Below are 17,859 nucleotides of genomic sequence, written 5' to 3' on the forward strand. Positions count from 1 at the left end.
TAGACTTTTTCATATCTGGGCTATGCATAAGGGAATTAACGAATCAAATGTAGTTATAATTCCCAAGGTGCTAAACCCAAAAAAAGTGATGCAATTTAGACCAATTTCCCTTTACAATGTGGTTTACAAGGTCATCTCAAACATAATTGCAAACAAAATTAGATAGGTTCTCCCCAGGCTTACTTTCCTAACTCAGGCTGCCTTTGTCCCAGGTCGAAATATCTAGGATAACAATGTGCTAGCGCAAGAAATCACTCATTCGTTTAAGCATAAAAAAGGAAAAGAGGGGTTCTTTCTATAAAAATTGATCTGGTTAAAGTGTATGATAAGTTAAGCTGGTAATTTATATATCACATGCTTAGTAGCTTCAAGGCTCCAAAAAGTTTTGTGGGTGGGTCCGTCAGTGAATTTTTGCGACAACATTCAATATTTTCCTTAATGGTGGTAAGGTGAGTAGACTTAATCCGGAATCCAGTATTAGACAAGGAGATCTCCTTTCTCTGTACCTTTTTATATGGGCTGTTGAATTTTTCTCGCGACTCTTGGAGAATGCCCTAGACAAAGGTAGAATTAAAGGGATCAAGTTGAGCCAGAATAGCCCTCAGATTTCCCATCTGTTCTTTGCCGATGATCTTATTTTGGTGGGTAAGGCCACGATGGAAGAAGCTACAGGATTTCGGCAGTGCCTGGAGAAATTCTATGACTGGTCGGGTCAATGTATTAATAAAGTGAAAACATTTATTTTTTTAGCAAGAATACCAGTGATGGGATGAAGCGTAATATTAAACATGCCATGGGGCTAAACTCTATTGTAGGTAACATTAACTACATGGGTCTCCTGTTATTTTAAAGTCGTAAGAAGGATGCAGACTCTAATTTCATAATGGATAATTTGGTCTCAAAGTAACATGGGTGGAAGTTAAAATCATTATCTAAAGCTGGTCGTGCTACTTTGATTAAATCAGTCGTCTTTCTTTATCACTGTATACCATGCAAACGACGAAGTTGTCCAAGAAGCTTGCGACAAAAATAGATGGTAAGGTTAGAGATTTTTGGTGGGGTTGTGATAAAGGTAACAGTGGCATGCATGTATCTTAAGGCCTGGGATAAGTTGTGTCTCCCAAAGTCTAGAGGTGGTCTTGGTTTTCAGAGGACCACGAAAATGAATCAGGCTTTTCTTGCTAAATGGGGTTGGGCTCTCCTTACCAAGGATAATTCATTGTGTTGCAAGGTGTTGAGTGCTAAGTACCTTAAAGGTAGACTCTTCTTGAAGTGTTCGTGTAAGAATTCAAACTCATGGTTTTAGAAGAAAGTTGTCAAGTCCAAGGATTTAATTAAGAAAGGAGCCTGTAAGCTCATTTCGGATGGAAAAGATACAAATATTTGGGATGATTTGTGGGTGATACATGGTCATGATTTTCATCCCCATCCAAAAAACAGTCGTCTCGAGGGTTTGAAGAAAGTTGCTGACCTACTTACTGATGATGGGAATTAGGATGTTTCCAAGCTCAATTTCCTTTTTGACCTAGAGATAACTAGAAATATCCTCAAAGGGGGTAGGCCAAGGGGCCAAGACAGTGATAAATGGATTTGGACTAAAGATCCAACTGGACGGTTTTCTACGAAATCTACCTCTCTTGCTTAGGCCTTGACATGCAAGAGCACCCCCTACCACGGAGGCTCCCACTCTTTGGAACAAACTTTGGAATTCTAGGATCTTGGAACACCATAAGGTTCTGTGGTGAAGTATCTGTTGGAATTTATTTTACCAGGATCTTAGATCTACTCACAAGTATGTTGTTTAAACACCCTAAATATGAACTTTCTAAAACGATAAATTAAACACATATAAAGTTAAGAAAACCTTACATTGATGCAGTGGAATTAATGTCTCCTTCCACTCAGATCTCTAACCCTTGTATCCTTTCTGTAGCAGAGTATAATCAAGATCTGAGCCCGAATGTCCTTCTTCTTCAAGTTTGATCCTTCACAGTCTTCCAATCTATGATTGAGTTACTGCTTGCTGTGTGTGGGCACTTACTCTTTCACTAGGGTTCGAAATTGATGAAGAAGAAAAGAGAGGGATGATTTCGGCCAGGTATAGAAAGTGGGGAAGGCTCAGTTTTCTGAAGAGAGAAATTTCTGTCAGAAGATGATATGAAACTTATGTTGAAAAACTTATGATTTGACTGAGCCATCACTTTCTATTTATAGGCAACTACTAGGTTTAGGTTAGGAATTATTTGGCATTAAAATAATGAAAAAATTAATTTGAAAATCCACAATAAGTGGTCGGCCATGGTGTTATAGTGGGCCCCACTTGATTTTGCAGTTTTATCAAATTTTATTTCTATTTTCTCAAAAACGCCAATTTTCCAATTCTAACCTTTTAAATGCCAAAACTAATTATTTAATAACTAAAATAGATTATTAAATAATATTGTCATTTAATTTAATTATTAATTAGACATATAAAGTCCATTAATAAATAAATAAACATAGAATCTATTTTCTTTACAATTTCACCCCTACTTAGTGAAAATTCATAAAATTAGACATAGTCTAACTTTAGAATTATAATTGATCAATCACGAATCAATTAATGAGTCTTACAAGCAGAATGTTCTCAACTAGAATGGGGACCATGGATCTATATGCTGAGCTTCCAATAAGTGAACCAAATTTACCAAGTAAATTCCTACTTAATAATTCTTCGTTGAATCCACTCTTAGAACTTAGAATTGCACTCTCAGACTTATATAGAGCATATTATATGTTCCACGATATCAATATGCTATCTCATTTAACCATTGTTATAATCTTATTGTGATTTAAAGATCCTCTATATAGATGATCTACATCGAGATGGGATTTCTTTACCGTTCTCACCCCTCAATGTATTTTGCCCCTTAAAACACTTAGCTACCTGTAAATGGTGTTTAGTGATCTAATGATTAGTCAGTTAAACAAGAGCTCATCCATTTACTTCTATTTGCTAAGCTCGAAGGGAATCATCACTTTACTTCTATACACCAGTAGAAGCTATAGATTCCATATTTATGTTCAGCACTCCCACTCAATCATACTATCATGTTCCAAAAATATACGTATCACCCTGACCTAAAAGTAGGCTTAACTAATAAATCAAAGAACATGAATAGCACTCCTGAGTTGAGCCTAAACATATCAGGATTTAGATTCTTTTAATCTGAAGATCAACTACTGATATTGACTTGGAAAGATATGTATAACGGTAAGTTTGTAATATCTTAACTTAGTTGCAATATCGGTCCAGTCCAATGTATACTCCATACATTCGAAACTAGTATACTTTACTAATGTCCTGGAAAGAACATAATTCTTACTCCAAGTGTAAGTACACATCATCGCCGATTATCACATTAGTGTAAATCCAATAACACTGATGAAACAGGGACCAATTCTTTTGATTCATATGATCACAACCACATTCCACTGTGTTGACGATACTGTAATTGTGAATAAACATATGATCTGGATTTAACTGATTCTGTGTGTAGATGTAATAAACATATTATACCATTAGCATGTAAAATTCATGCAAACAACAATTACTTCAAATTTCTTATATTGATAACTAATCAGATTGTAAAGAGTTTTATTTAGGGCATAAAACCCAATAGTATCCTCTCAAACGCCTTACCGATTAGGTCAGCTTTTGCTAGAAGAATGCAGATTGAGGATGTGTTTTGCCCCCTTTGTGGGGAGGAGGAGGAAACTATGGAACATCTCTTCCACTATTAATGTAACTTTGCTTTTCACCTCTCGAGGTCATCCCCTTGGGGTGTGACGCCAGTGCCTGAGTCTAGGGCCCAAATGTGGAATTGGGTCAAATTCTTATGGAGCCTAAAGAAAAAAGGTGTCAAAAAGGTTTTTCTGTATACTTCAATTATAATGGACACGATTTGGAAAATCCAGAACAATAATTATAAGATTCATAATGTTAATTATATTTGTAACATTAAGCACACGGATTGACTATATTTCTACATGTTACTTAGCCATTGCTTGTTTCCTATGCCGGCGATTTGCATGCCTCTTGCTTGGTCTCCCACATTGAACGATTGGGTCAAGATCATTTGTAACGTGAAGGTTGGTAGCGACTCAATGTGTGTGGTGGCCATGGCGAGGGATCATAAGGAGTCAATTTTGTGGGTGGCTAGCAATATTCTCAACTTCTCTCACCCTCTCATTGGAGAAGCTGCGGCTTGTCTGTTAGCCCTGGAATCAGCGATGCATGAGAAGCATTCTTTTGTGATCATAGAGAGCGACTCTAAGACAATAATCATTACTCTAGGGAACTTCTTCTATTTGGAGTATTAATAATTATGTATTTTAATGTAAATGCTCTCAAATTCTTTTTGACTAGTTGTAATTTTTCGTTTATTTTCAGATTATGTAATTTTACTGCTTATAATGTAGTGAAATGGACTTTTAGCGGTAATGTGACTGGTATGGTAGATTTGTCCTCAGTACTGGGTAGCTTGATTTGTAATGACCACGAGGTCTAAGTTCTTTGATCTTAATTTATATTATTTACACCTGTTAACTCCGTGTGATTGCCTTTCTCAATTTTTTTTACTAAAAAAGAAGAGGTAGATTCCAATCCGAGTCAATCATAATGGATGATTCTCTATCATTACACATGCATTAATTTACTATATATGTAACCAGACTGACTGTCAGTATGTATTCTTTCTACACTATTATAATAAGTGCTCGATATTGCACTAGCTAGTACAATTAACTAATTTATCGTTTGATAATATTTGTCATTAGTGAAATCCCTACTTATACAAAATTCGTTATAATTAAGAGTATAAACAGTATTAATAACATATTTCCCTAGTTATTACTCCGATTTATAGCATGCACGTATGTACGTAGTAGAGTCCCACTTTTTTCATTTAAAAAAGGATCGAAATGACTTAGTAAACATTAATTATATTATTTAAGCAAACTATAATATAAGAATTATATATTAGATAATTAATGGTTCTCTAATAATAGATGAATTATTTTTCTCTCATTAATTATACACACACATGGACAGTACAGTACATATGCATTATTTAATATGTAAAGAGGTGAACCTAGCTAAGAGAGCTACATAGTTAATATCAGCATATATTAATGTAAGATATCTAATGAGCGTTTGTCATAGTTTAATTAGCATAAGATTAGACAATTAAGTAGTGTTCAACCACAAAGGGCCTTAAACATTTTAGAGAAAGAGATATAAAAGAGAACTGAAAAAGTACATGATATTTTAGTAGACATAGTATCGTCATTAAATTAAAAAGCCTTCTTTCTAGTACTAATAATTACTACGTAGGGTCACCATGAAATATAGTGTTGTCTTTCAATAAACGTTCGTACTTAATCTTCATCTCTAGCTTCCTCTCCATATATATATTTATATGCTTAATATATATTGGTCGATCCATCGATGTTTATGTTATTAGTAAGGAGAAACACCAACTTGATTGGCTGATGCAAAAAACCCATCCTTCATCAGAACGTCTTCTCCTTCCTATACATATATATATAAATCATAATTAGCAAATAAAAAAAAAATGTGCATGCATGGGGTTTATAATTAATATACATAATTGATTAAACAAAATTTAAAGAGAGCAAGGAGACGATGAGAACAAAAATTAATGTACATATAATATACTAAATTAAGAATATAAATATATATATACATAGCTAGGGCATAGGGAGAGAGAGAGAGTAGATAGAAACCTGCTGGCGAACATTTGTCTTCTTCCCAGTCTGATCAGGCATGAGACCAAAGTGAATGTGTGGAAAGTGAGCCCACTGACACAGACAAAACAATACAAGTTTATACACAAACACAACGTACATACATATATACACCCCACAAATTATGTAAACTACACATATTAATTATTTATTTAAAATGGAATATTTATATGTATACATAGCTATAGGGTGTAAATACTGTATAATAATAATAATATTAGTAATAAAAGTATGTGTGTTTGGGAATGGAACAAGGCTAGGGCTATAATATTGAATATTGTGTAGTATAGATTACATTCTTAGCAGCTGCACTGAAGGCTTCTCTGTGAGAAATATCAGGATTCACAGACTTGATGCGTTGGATCTCATCCCTGCCACGAATCACATTATATATATTATAAACTATCATAATTACTTAATCATTTTGAACATTATTAATGATAATAATATGTAAAATTAATGTATGAGTAAAACTACTCACTTGATGAAACGATTGTATGCCGAGGGAACTCTCTGTCTCTTCTCTGGGGCTGCATATAACATTAATGTATATATTCTTCAAAATTTATAACTAAATTAATATATATAGAAAGATTATTACTATAAGCTCTTTACAAATTTTTTATCTCTATATTCTTGCTCTAGTACTGCTAAAATTATCTCCATATGTACATTTATGTTATGATTATTTGCTTTCACTTAATAATGATTAATCTTTGTAGATGTATCATGTATAGCTAGATGTACAGCAGTGCTGATCAAAAGTGTATATATAAATGTATAGTTGCGATCACATATACATATAACTAAATAGTGTAATAATTATGTAGTATTGGTGCAATTAGAATAAGCCTATACTGGAAGTGTGCTTTTTTTTAAGGGATGAGATATCTCTGTAATTAAAACTAATTAATAATGTGTAAGAACTTTTGAATAAGGCTAAATATGTGTTTTATGAAACAAGAATAGTACTTTTTTGCTTGATGCATGGTTTGGTGTTGGGTTAAAACAGAACTTTTTTTTTTTGCTTTTCTTCGTAAGAAAATGATGAGTCAAAAGAAAACCTCTGATCTCTAAAGAGTCCATGATGAAGAGAAGAAAATTAGTATGTATATATATATTAACATGTGATATGATGACATACGTCTGTTAATAACAGGAGGCCTTGAAATTTCATGGTGATGATGATGATGATGATCATGATGACGAGTATTATTGACTCCCCTAGGTGGCACTACTGCAAAATCAGCCATGCTTGATTGATTCATCAGAAAGTTTGGGGCTGAGTTTGGTATCTCTTCCTGAAAATAATTAACAAATCAATTAGTCCCACATATATATACACATATAATGATCAAGTTAGTAGAAGTAATTATATATTAATTTAATTTAATTACCAGGAGATTATGGTGAGAAGCAGGGTTGAAGAAAGAGTGGCCCAAATGAAACTGATTAGGCGAAGGCAAAAGCAAACCACACATGTTCACCGGAAGCAGATTGGTGCAGTGTCCACATCTCACAGTTAGTGTCACACTCTTGAACAAACTGCTGCAAGGAACACTCACCTACACACACACATATATATAGACATATATATAATAAGATCATTATAACAAAGGTTACAAACCCTAGAAATATATATATGTATATATATGTACCGCAAGGACTGTATCGCATATGTTGCAATGGACATAACAGAGCTGCTCGGATGAGGAAGAGAGGTGGTCCAGTTGCTGGGGCAATATTGTTGAAGCAGAAGAAGATGACATTTTTTTTTGGATTCGATTCCTTTTTTCTTTTATAAAAGAAAAATAAAATAAAAGAAACAAAGAAAAACTGATTGATGATTGGTCTTGTGTTTCTTTGATTGATTGATTGATGGAATGACAGCTTAACAACCACCTTGGATCTGCTTTTCTATATTTCTTTCCTTTGATTATGAGTTGTGAAAGAAAGGTGCAAATATATATGCAAAGGAAAGAGAGAGAAAGAGAAAGAGAGAGACAATATGGGGTGATCTATCTATTTGGTCTTGTAGGGTTTTGGTTTTTTTTTTTTTTTTGAAGAGGGCAGTTATATTAGTCAAGGCATAGAGAGACCTCTTCTCTTCTCTTGCCTCTTATTATTGGTGTTAGAGTTTTATGTGAGCTCATTCACATGTATGTGTATATTCATCATGTATGTATATATACGTGTCATGAACACATGATGCATGTATGTTAATTAGTATATGTTTGTATATAGCTAACATACGCATGGGGTGAAGTATAAGAGAGAGATAACATATAACATGTGTGGTTGGCATTCCCAATGCTCATTGGAGAGAGAGAGAGAGAGAGAGAGAGAGAGGCGGCAGATGTGGGGGAGAGGAGCGAGAAAGGGACGTGTGCATGGAGGGTGATATAGCTTTCACACACTAACTCATGACTCACTTGTTCTTTTCACAACTTAATAAAGAGCTGACCCTCTTGTCTTGTGGTCTCAACTTCTTACTCTCAAATTACACTACACTACTACTACTATAGTACTATGGTACTCTCCTTCTCTCTCTCTCTCTCTCTCTCTCTCTCTCTCTCTCTCTCTCTCTCTCTCTCTCTCTCTCTATAATGAATCTTTAAATAAAAGTTTTCCTCAATTTCCGAACCTATCTAAAAAACAATCTCATTCCATATATCGATCCCTCTTATTACCTCCCGGACAATAAGCCCTCCGCCTCCCTCTCCGCCTCTTTAGGGTTCTATCTATCTCTCTCTTTCACTTGTCATCATCATCTATATATATCAAACAAAAAACACCATTATAACCTAATCATGCGTATCTTTATGTATATCTACAAATATATACAAGATGGATTTGTTTTCTATAACTATATGGATATATATATACGTTTTTAAATTCTCTCCCCCTCCCCCCCTTTTTTTTTCCTTTAATTCTACTTTCTCAAATATATATGTAAAATTAATATTTACTTTTAGTGATTTGACCACTCAATCTCCCTCGACTTACGCACAGACAGATACGTATTTAAGTCAGTAAAAACCATCTTCAGAGAGCAGACTTTGCCTTTATTACCACCTTTGTCCTTTCCTAAATTTCTTTCTTTTTTACTTACTTTTGCTAATTTGGTTAGAATCTTTTCCCATCCACACACACAATAACACACATCTCTAGGGTTTTCCTTTACAAATTTTTTCTAACCTAGCTCCTCCTCTCCTCTGTTATCTGTTATGTGTAGTGTGTTTACATTTATATATATAGATATATTTATATTTATATATTGCCTTAACTTTGGTGAAAAAGATAGTGGTCGATCATGATCAGTGACCAGAAATATAAACCATCGCCATCCCTTCTCATCTCATTAAACCCTATCTATCGATATATATATATATATGTGTTTTTCCTCACTACCAAGAAAAACGAAATTTTTAATAATTACTATTATTATATATTATTTAACGAAATATGGGTCAAGTGTAACTCGCACGAGTATATATATATATTATTATATCTCTATATGCAAATCATATTAAATGTAAACATACGTGTTTATGTTAATGGCCATATATATATATATAGAAAAGAATTGTAATATAATAAGCCTAAATCACTTGAATATTTGTCATCAATTAATTTGTTCAAAAGAGATCTAGTAATCTTTTTTCTTAAATCATTACAAATATACAACTATACATGTCAATTATTTGTTCAGCATTATAGTGTCAAATTTCTTAGCAATGAGGGAATATGTACACCCATATATTTGGGACAAGAATAAGACCACTGATATTTGGGACATAAGTATATATATATGTATAGATACAGAAAGTGAATGGGGTTATTTATACTCGAACTCCGGCCTTTTTACTCCGGATCGAAGGCCCCCCAATAAGAACCTAAATAAATAATATTAAAGGTTGTGTTTAATGGTGATGATATGGATGTGACACATAAACATTTATTTGACGATGAAATAATACATTAAGACCATGTTGATAAAGTAAGCCCTTACAAAGTACTACGTACTACTGCCTACTGCAGGGCAAGAGTACTTTGATTATTTTATGATCCTTTTTTGTATTTTTGCTCTTCATCTTGTTGGACCTTTTACAGCACTCCATATGTGGATGTAATCTAATACTCAATTCTTGTAAGACAAGATGTTATACATTAATTGAATTAAAAACTAATCTTTTTTTTTTAAAAAAAAAAGAAGAAATAGTTATTATGTGTATCTATCCTATATATAATTAGGGTTAGCTATTTCTCATTGGATTTTTCTTGGTCAGGTTTAGCTAGACGTACACATAACACGATAGTATTTGTTTTTGTTTGCTATTGCACAGTCTTCCACTGTTAACTCTTTTGTAATTATACATATATATTTTTATATATATTTATGTGTGTGAGTATGTGAATTCTAGTTCGGGCTGGACGATCATTTAGTTTTGGCGGATTCCTTTGACAAATTATAATGGTAACTTTTGGCTGTTTGGTATAATAAGTTTTTAAATTCAACTCGAGTATGTTTTCTCATTTAATGATAATTTAATTAATTATGTGTGAAAATTTTATAATAATGTTCAATTAATTTTGCATGAGAATCTTATCTGAAATAATCTCACATGTAAATGACTTTCATTTTTAATTAACACAATGAAAAATCAAAAAAGTGAATAACATACATTATAATATCAATTTAATTTATTGGGGATGCTTTTAGAGCAAGATTTAATGTTTATATATGCTCGATCGTCTTTTCACCCATTATAACTCCTAAGATTTTTCTCTATTTGGAAATATAAATACAATAAAATTCATAATTACGTACATAGAGATATATGTTTCAAGATACTTTTGCAGATTATTAGTTCGTCATCTCTCTGCGCGTGATCATTTTTAAATTTATTTATTTTATTTGTGTAATTAATTAATTAGTTAATATTTAATTTCACAAGTAATAGAATTACAAGGCACAGGGTTTGATCAGTCCAGTTGACATGATCCCTGACCATGTACAGTTATAACAATTATAGTTGTCTATAGCCTTGTTTTGTTAAAGTTAATCCATCATATTTCTCTTTTTATTATTTCTTTTTTCTTTTTGAACAAATATTTTTTATTATTTCTTTATTTTGTGAGAAACGAATAATTGTTTTTGACTTTTCATAATACTAAGAATATATATATTTATCTCATAGCATAATGGAGGTCAATATTTTGTTTTGATCGGTGACAAGTAAAAACCTTAATAAAATAACATATTCTTTAAAATAGTACTTAAAATGTATATTCGTACTATATATTAGGTGGCTAAAACAATGAACAGATTAAATTGAAAACACATAAAATATATATAAAACTAATTAAGTACATAAAACGGAATCCGAAACATATTTAAGAGAATTTAATCATTTATCTTCAATAAATAAATAAATAAAAATCAGAGGCTAAATATATATAGCTAGGTAGGAATAATTTAATTAATTATATATAATAAGTTCATGAGCCAACTATTCTCTTGCATGCATCTTAGAGCTTTTACAGGCACTATTTCAATTTTCTCTGACTGTTTCTTCAATCTAGAAACGTGGGTTCTTGTCTTTTCTGTTTTTGCTATTTATTTCTATCAATATTATAATTTTCTTTTATGTTTAATTATAAAAGCATTGGGATTGTCATCAAGAATCAAGAGAGTTGATTCTTTCTTCTTCTTCTTCTTCTTTTTTTTCTGTGTGTGTGGGGATTATAAGTAATTAAAAGAAGCAAATATAGCTAATTTATATTGAACTGTTAAGACTAGAGTACACCTTCAATCGTGGACTTATATACTTTTGTTATATATATAGCATTGATATTGAAGGTGTCCAAAACTACACCGGTTCAAAATGGTTAGCGATTTTATATAATTATTTATTAAATCAGCCCTCAATATTAATTTATACTAGTGGCATTTTCCATATGTATGTATATATATAGATATATATTGTTTTGGTTTTGGGTTTTTTGAGAAGTAAAGAATGTATCTTTGAGTAACATAGAGCGTACGGTTAAACAGCCATAGACTAAAGCCTAGCTAGGTCTTTTTACCCTGACATTATGACCATCTTCAAAAGTTAGAGATGAGGATCAGTTAATTAATTGTAATATTGTATTAATAGTTTAGTATATATATATAGTACTATATAATATATAATGTGCATAAACTGATAATAAAGCTTACCCTCTCTTTGCGTAGACCATTGCCCATTGGCCTCTCTACGAGCCACTCTCTAAAGCACAAGGCTCGAGCCATATACCTTATATTATAATTGATTTATTTTACTGTACTTTCCTATTAAACTATTCTCACTTAAATATGTATATTTATATATATTGACATTTAACTTAATGACTTATTGGCTCATTCAAAAAGAAAAAACTTATTATTATAAAGTATATTTAGTAATATTTTTTAGGGGAAGTTATGTGGTTTGAGTTTCAAATTTTTGTGTTTTAGCCTTGTTATTAGTGCTTGTCTTCAGAGGGTGTTTTACATCTATCACTACATGTTTATTATAAAGTTTTATAATTAATTTGTCTACTAAATTTTTGAAAGGGAGGTAAAATTGACATAGTTAATTAATCTTATTTTTGGCATGTTTCAAGGTGTTAATGGAGTTTTATGATTATTGTCTAAATTTTTCTGAATCTAGCCGAACGAAATTACAACCTGTTTTGAACTGTTTTTTTTTTTTTTTTTTTTGAAAGAACCTCAGTTCATTGATTAAAACCAGAAAAGCTTGGGATTCACAGGGGGCAATCCCTCCCCTTTAACAACCTGCCAAACACCATTATCACGGCGAGTGGACTGGCAACAAGAAAATGAGGAAAGTAAATTCAGAATAACAGTAAAAGTGGCAGCCGAGATCCACTCCGGAGATCTCCTCGCCCGCAAAGCATCAACCAAGACTTTGGAGTTGGAGACTATAGACAGATCGTCCAACTGGTTTTGGAGAGCTCAATGGAGTCCCTGGATAACCGCAAGCATTTCCGCTTCCAACGCCGAGTTGCAAGAGCCAGAAGAAACACTGGTCCACCACTCGGAAGAACTACTAGACAGCGACACCATAGCACAACCATAACTCCCCTCAATGAAGGAACCGTCCACCAGAAGATAATGTTTGGTGGATAATCGAGGGAGTTGCAACGAATTGAAATTCAGAGGGGCCGGTTGAACCACATGATCAACATCAGGATCCAACTCTAAAAATCTCCTACCAACCTCCTGTCGAACCGCATCTACACTCTGCTGAGATCCCGTGAAAAATATAGTTCCTATGCTTCCAAATGCATTCCATGATCACACCCGCATATACAGCATCCTAGTTCTCAAAGTGCGATCCAGAGTAGAACATATATTGCTTAAGAGAGTGCTGATACAATCCCCAGGAATTGTGTCAATTCTAACCGGTAGAGGGCCAGAAAACCAAATCGCAGAAGCAAAAGAGCATTGAGCAAACAAATGTATAGGAGAATCTGGGGCCAAGAGACACACAGGACATAGATTACGAGAACTGAATTTATCACCTGTAGGAATGATTTTCAAACAAGAACGCCAAATCATCATACTCACTCTTAGGTGAATTTTCGAATCCCAAATCCATTTCTAGATAGGCTTGCACTCTCCAAATCTAGCCTTTTGATCAGCCCAATAAGCTCATTTGACACTATATCTACCAGAGGTAGAATCTTTCCAAATAAGCATGTCAGCCTCATCACTCTTGACAATTTGAATCCCAGCAATTCGGTCACCCAAATCAACACCAAAAAGAAAACGCAGATAGCCAATATTCCAACACCTGCTTCTGCGATACATCAAGTCAGCAACACATCTAAGACTAGGTGCCTTGGATCTCATACTTTCCATTAAATCCCGAAATTGCTCATAACCCAGCCATGGTATCCAAGGTTGCCACCAAATATCGATATCCTCCCCCGAAGTGATAACAGTACAAGCCCCTTTAGCAATAGTTTTCCTGGCATTTAAAATACCTCTGCAAACAAAGCTGTCACTGTTTTTCTCACTGATACTCCAGAAAGTCTCCCTAGGAAAGTATCTTCCTTTGAAAATGTAGCACCACGGTTTATCCATTTTACTCGCCAGTTGCCAAGCGAGTTTGGTGAGAAGAGCATGGTTGATATCCTCAAACCGACGGAAACCCAAACCACCTCTCTGTTTTGGTTGGCATAAAGAACTCCAAGAAGTGGCTGCCCAATATTTCTTGCGCTCAGGGGAACCATTCCACCAGAATCTTTTAACAATGGCATCAAACTCTCTACAAGAAGATGTAGGGAGTTGAAAGGTTGACATAGTATACGAAGGTAGAGCAAGTGCAACCGAGTTCACATACACCGCCCTCCCCATCTTGGATAGCGTTTTAAGTCTCCAACCCTCCAATTTGTCATGTAGCTTTGTCTTGAGAAAGTTGAAATCCTTTCGCTTACTTCGGCTGAACAGGAAAGGGTTACCCAAGTGTTTCTCGTCATCACGGATGGCCCCAATGTTCAGAATTTTCTCAATGGAACCTCTCAACGAACGAGAGCAATTACTAGAAATAAGGACTCCCGACTTTTGTTTACTGCATTTTTGACCGGACCAATCTTCGAACTTCTTGATGCAACTATTAAGCACTTCCACTTCATTGAGATTAGCTCTAGAGAAAATGATGGTGTCATCCGCGAACATCAAGTGAGATATCTCTGGAACATTTCTAGCAATCCGGATACCATGGAAAAGCCCCTTCTCTTGTTCAAAAGATAACAACCGTGAGAAAATTTCATTGCACAAAAGGAAGAGGTATGGAGATAGGGGATCTCCTTGGCGGATACCTCTTCCAGGCTGGAATTTCTTGAGAGGCCGTCCGTTAAGAAGAATGGAGTAGGACACAGTGGAGACACAACTCATAATGATTTTGACAAAGACGTGAGAATTGAAACCAAACCTCATCAGCACCTCTTTGAGAAAACTCCATTCGAGACGGTCATACGCTTTGTTCATGTCCATCTTCAAAGCCATTAACCCTCCTTTTCCTTTTTTCTTCTTGATCACATTCACAATCTCTTGAGTAAGCAAAGAGGATTCCGCTATCCACCTTCCCGGGAGAAAAGCAGATTGGAAAGGAGCAATGATACGCTGAAGTACATTTCTCAACCTTTGGGCAATGATTCTTGCTATTACTTTATAAGTGAAATTGCATAAAGCAATAGCCGGAATCGATCGACAGTGTCAGAATTGATGCCCTTAGGGATAAGACAGATATGAGTATGGTTAAGCCCCGGTTCCAACACCCCGGTGATAAAAAATTGTTGAATGCAATGGACCACATCCTCTCCCGCAAGACTCTAGCACCTTTTAAAGAAACAACCCGAAAGGCCATCCGGTCCTGGGGCTTTTAAAGGATGCATTTGGAAAACAGTATCTTTTATTTCTTCCATCTCATGTATTGCCGTAAGCTTCAAGTTCTCATCATGGGTAATGGAATTAGGAATCAAAGAATCTAAACCCTCAAAGGATGAAGAGCCCTTGGAGGCGAAAAGATCTTTGAAATAGTCATTAAGGATAACACCGATATCTTTCTCATTTGAAACGATTGTGCCACTAGGATCTTTAAGGTTCAAGATATGATTCCTCTTCCTCCGAACCACAGTAGAGGCATGGAAAAATGAAGAATTCCTATCACCCTTAGCCAACCAAATTTCCCGGGACCGTTGTTTCCACATAGATTCCTTGCGCTTCCACAATTCTCCTAGGCTATTTAAAACCGTGGCCTCAGCCAATAAATCTGCCTCATGAGCTTCTTTGGATTGAAGAGTTTGGAGCTCCAGTTCAAGATCCTTCATACGCATATCGCAATCTCCATAAACATGCTTACTCTACCATCTAAGAGCACATTGAGTTCTATTGATCTTCTTCCCATGATTGGACACTTCTTCACTGGAAATATCCCGAGTCTAGGCTTCTTTAATAACATCCCAAATAGACAGTTCATTGAACCAAGCTTCAAAGAATCTGAAAGGCCGGAAAGTTTTGAACTGTTTTCAGATTTTACTTTTTCAGAATATTTCTAAATTAATGGTTAATTGTTTTTTTTTTTTTTGAAATTAAACTCTTATTCACAACGATCAGAGTTTAATACATCAATGAGAGAAAAAAAAAATCTTCAATCCAAGCCAATTCACCATCCACCCTAAGTGCATGCATAGCTAATTCATGAGCAACTTTATATTGAACATGAATTAGGGATGTCTCAAAAAAACTGGAAAGCAAACTAGCAATATCTTCTAATAAGGAACTTAGTTCATTACAAAAGGAAAAATGCTTCGGAAAAGCCGAAACCAAGGCTAAGCAATCTAACTCCACCACATGAAGAGGAAGACCAAGAGTGAGAGACCAATCCAATGCAACCATTAATGCTAAAGAAAAGTTCCCTACAACAACAACCAACAAGCAGATGATAAGTTCAAAACACATACAACTAAAAATGTATTATTTAGTATATAATCTTAGGTTGTATTTTTATATGAAAATAATAAAATAGTCTATTAGGTATATATATTAATGAAATAATTTTAAAAAATAAAATTTCAATTATATTACCTTAGAGTTAGCTCGGTAGTTTTATTAATTAAGGAACATGTATTTCTCAATTTATTAATAATCAATTTCGTGAAAGAAATTATAATATAATTCTCTATATGATAGTGTTTATAATTATAAGGCATAAATTAAAAGAAAGTTTAAAATAATTAATTGCATGGTAAGAAAAAAAATGTGCGAAGTTTAAAGTTTTTAAAAAGGGTAATTTAGGGTCAAACTCCCTAAATTTTGAAGTTTGACATGGTCAACCCCCTAGACTGGAAGAATAAAGGCTGAACTCCCCAACCTTCATAATCGTTTTGCTTTGTATTCTATTTGTTAGTTTTTGACTTTTAAATGTCAAATAGACTTGTCATTATGTACATGTGGCATGATTTCATTAGTCCACACCATTTTATTTATTTAAATATAAAAAAATAATTAAAAAAAATATATATTTTTTCCATTTTTATTTTTTCTTCTTTTTTTTCATTCTCTTTCCATTTCTTTCTTATTCTTCACTTCTTCTTCTTCCCTTAACAGGACGGCAACCCAAAAAACTCCACCCACGAAACCCCAACCCTATGATCCCCTAAGCCACGAACCCCCACCCAAAAACCCCACCCTTGTGATCCCTTAAACCACGAACCCAGAAACTCCAACCCCATGATCCCCTGAGCCACAAACCCTAACCCAAAAATCGATCCTCAACCTAGAATCGAACCCTGTGATCCCTTGAGCCACGAACTCTAACCCGAACTCTAACCACCACCAACCACTACCACCATCACCACTACCTAACATTTTCTCAGATCACAAATACAACAAATCAAACAAATACCCAAATAAATTTAAAATCAGACAAAATAAAACAAAAGTCTATGTCAAACCAAAAAAAACACTAGATCAGAGGGAAATAGGGCGAGAGAAAAGGAAAGGAGATAGCCCTTTGGTGTTGGGTCTAGCTCCGATGCCACACGATTAACAGAGGGGGAAAGAGGAAATCAGGAGATAGAAAAAGAGATGAGTTAGAGCTTTCAAAGGAAGAAGAAAGAAGAAAAAGGAAAGAAAGGAAAAAGAAAAAGGAGAACAAAATAATTATTTTTTAAAAATTATTTTTTTTCCTGATTTTGAAATTTTGAAATATTTGATATATTTTTTTAATTATTAATATTAGGCGGATTAATGAATTTATTTCACGTGTACACTTAGACAGTGACAGTCAACTTTGGCACTTAACAGACTAAATGCGGAAGAAGTATAGAGAAAAATAATTGTGAAGGTTGGAATATATAGCCTTAAATTTCCTAGTCTAAGAGATTGATTGTACCAAACTTTAAAATTCAAGAAGTTTGGTCGCAAATTACTAATGGCATGTCGTAGTATAAAAATGATCAAATAATATATATATAGATTATTTATTAATGGGGCAT

The 17,859-nt window shown here is 34.1% G+C and overlaps 2 protein-coding genes across 2 annotated transcripts; both read right to left on the reverse strand.

Moving 5' to 3' along the window:
- Positions 1 to 5,200: 5,200 nt before the first annotated feature.
- Positions 5,201 to 8,060, reverse strand: LOC115715807 (protein YABBY 4). The gene is made up of 7 exons (XM_030644478.2): positions 7,467 to 8,060; positions 7,206 to 7,373; positions 6,953 to 7,109; positions 6,290 to 6,338; positions 6,104 to 6,179; positions 5,788 to 5,862; positions 5,201 to 5,572 (listed from the first exon to the last, which is right to left on the reverse strand). The coding sequence occupies exons 1-7, from the start codon at positions 7,575 to 7,577 to the stop codon at positions 5,501 to 5,503; spliced, it is 708 nt and encodes a 235-aa protein (XP_030500338.1). The 5' UTR covers positions 7,578 to 8,060; the 3' UTR covers positions 5,201 to 5,500.
- A 4,514-nt stretch (positions 8,061 to 12,574) lies between these two features.
- LOC133038457 (uncharacterized) lies at positions 12,575 to 15,696 on the reverse strand. The gene is made up of 5 exons (XM_061116618.1): positions 15,200 to 15,696; positions 13,528 to 15,002; positions 13,259 to 13,377; positions 12,830 to 13,099; positions 12,575 to 12,658 (listed from the first exon to the last, which is right to left on the reverse strand). Exons 1-5 carry the CDS (start codon positions 15,694 to 15,696, stop codon positions 12,575 to 12,577), a joined length of 2,445 nt encoding a protein of 814 aa, XP_060972601.1.
- Positions 15,697 to 17,859: the final 2,163 nt, after the last annotated feature.

Source organism: Cannabis sativa, chromosome 5 (assembly GCF_029168945.1).
Source record: "Cannabis sativa cultivar Pink pepper isolate KNU-18-1 chromosome 5, ASM2916894v1, whole genome shotgun sequence".
Classification (NCBI taxonomy): domain Eukaryota; kingdom Viridiplantae; phylum Streptophyta; class Magnoliopsida; order Rosales; family Cannabaceae; genus Cannabis; species Cannabis sativa.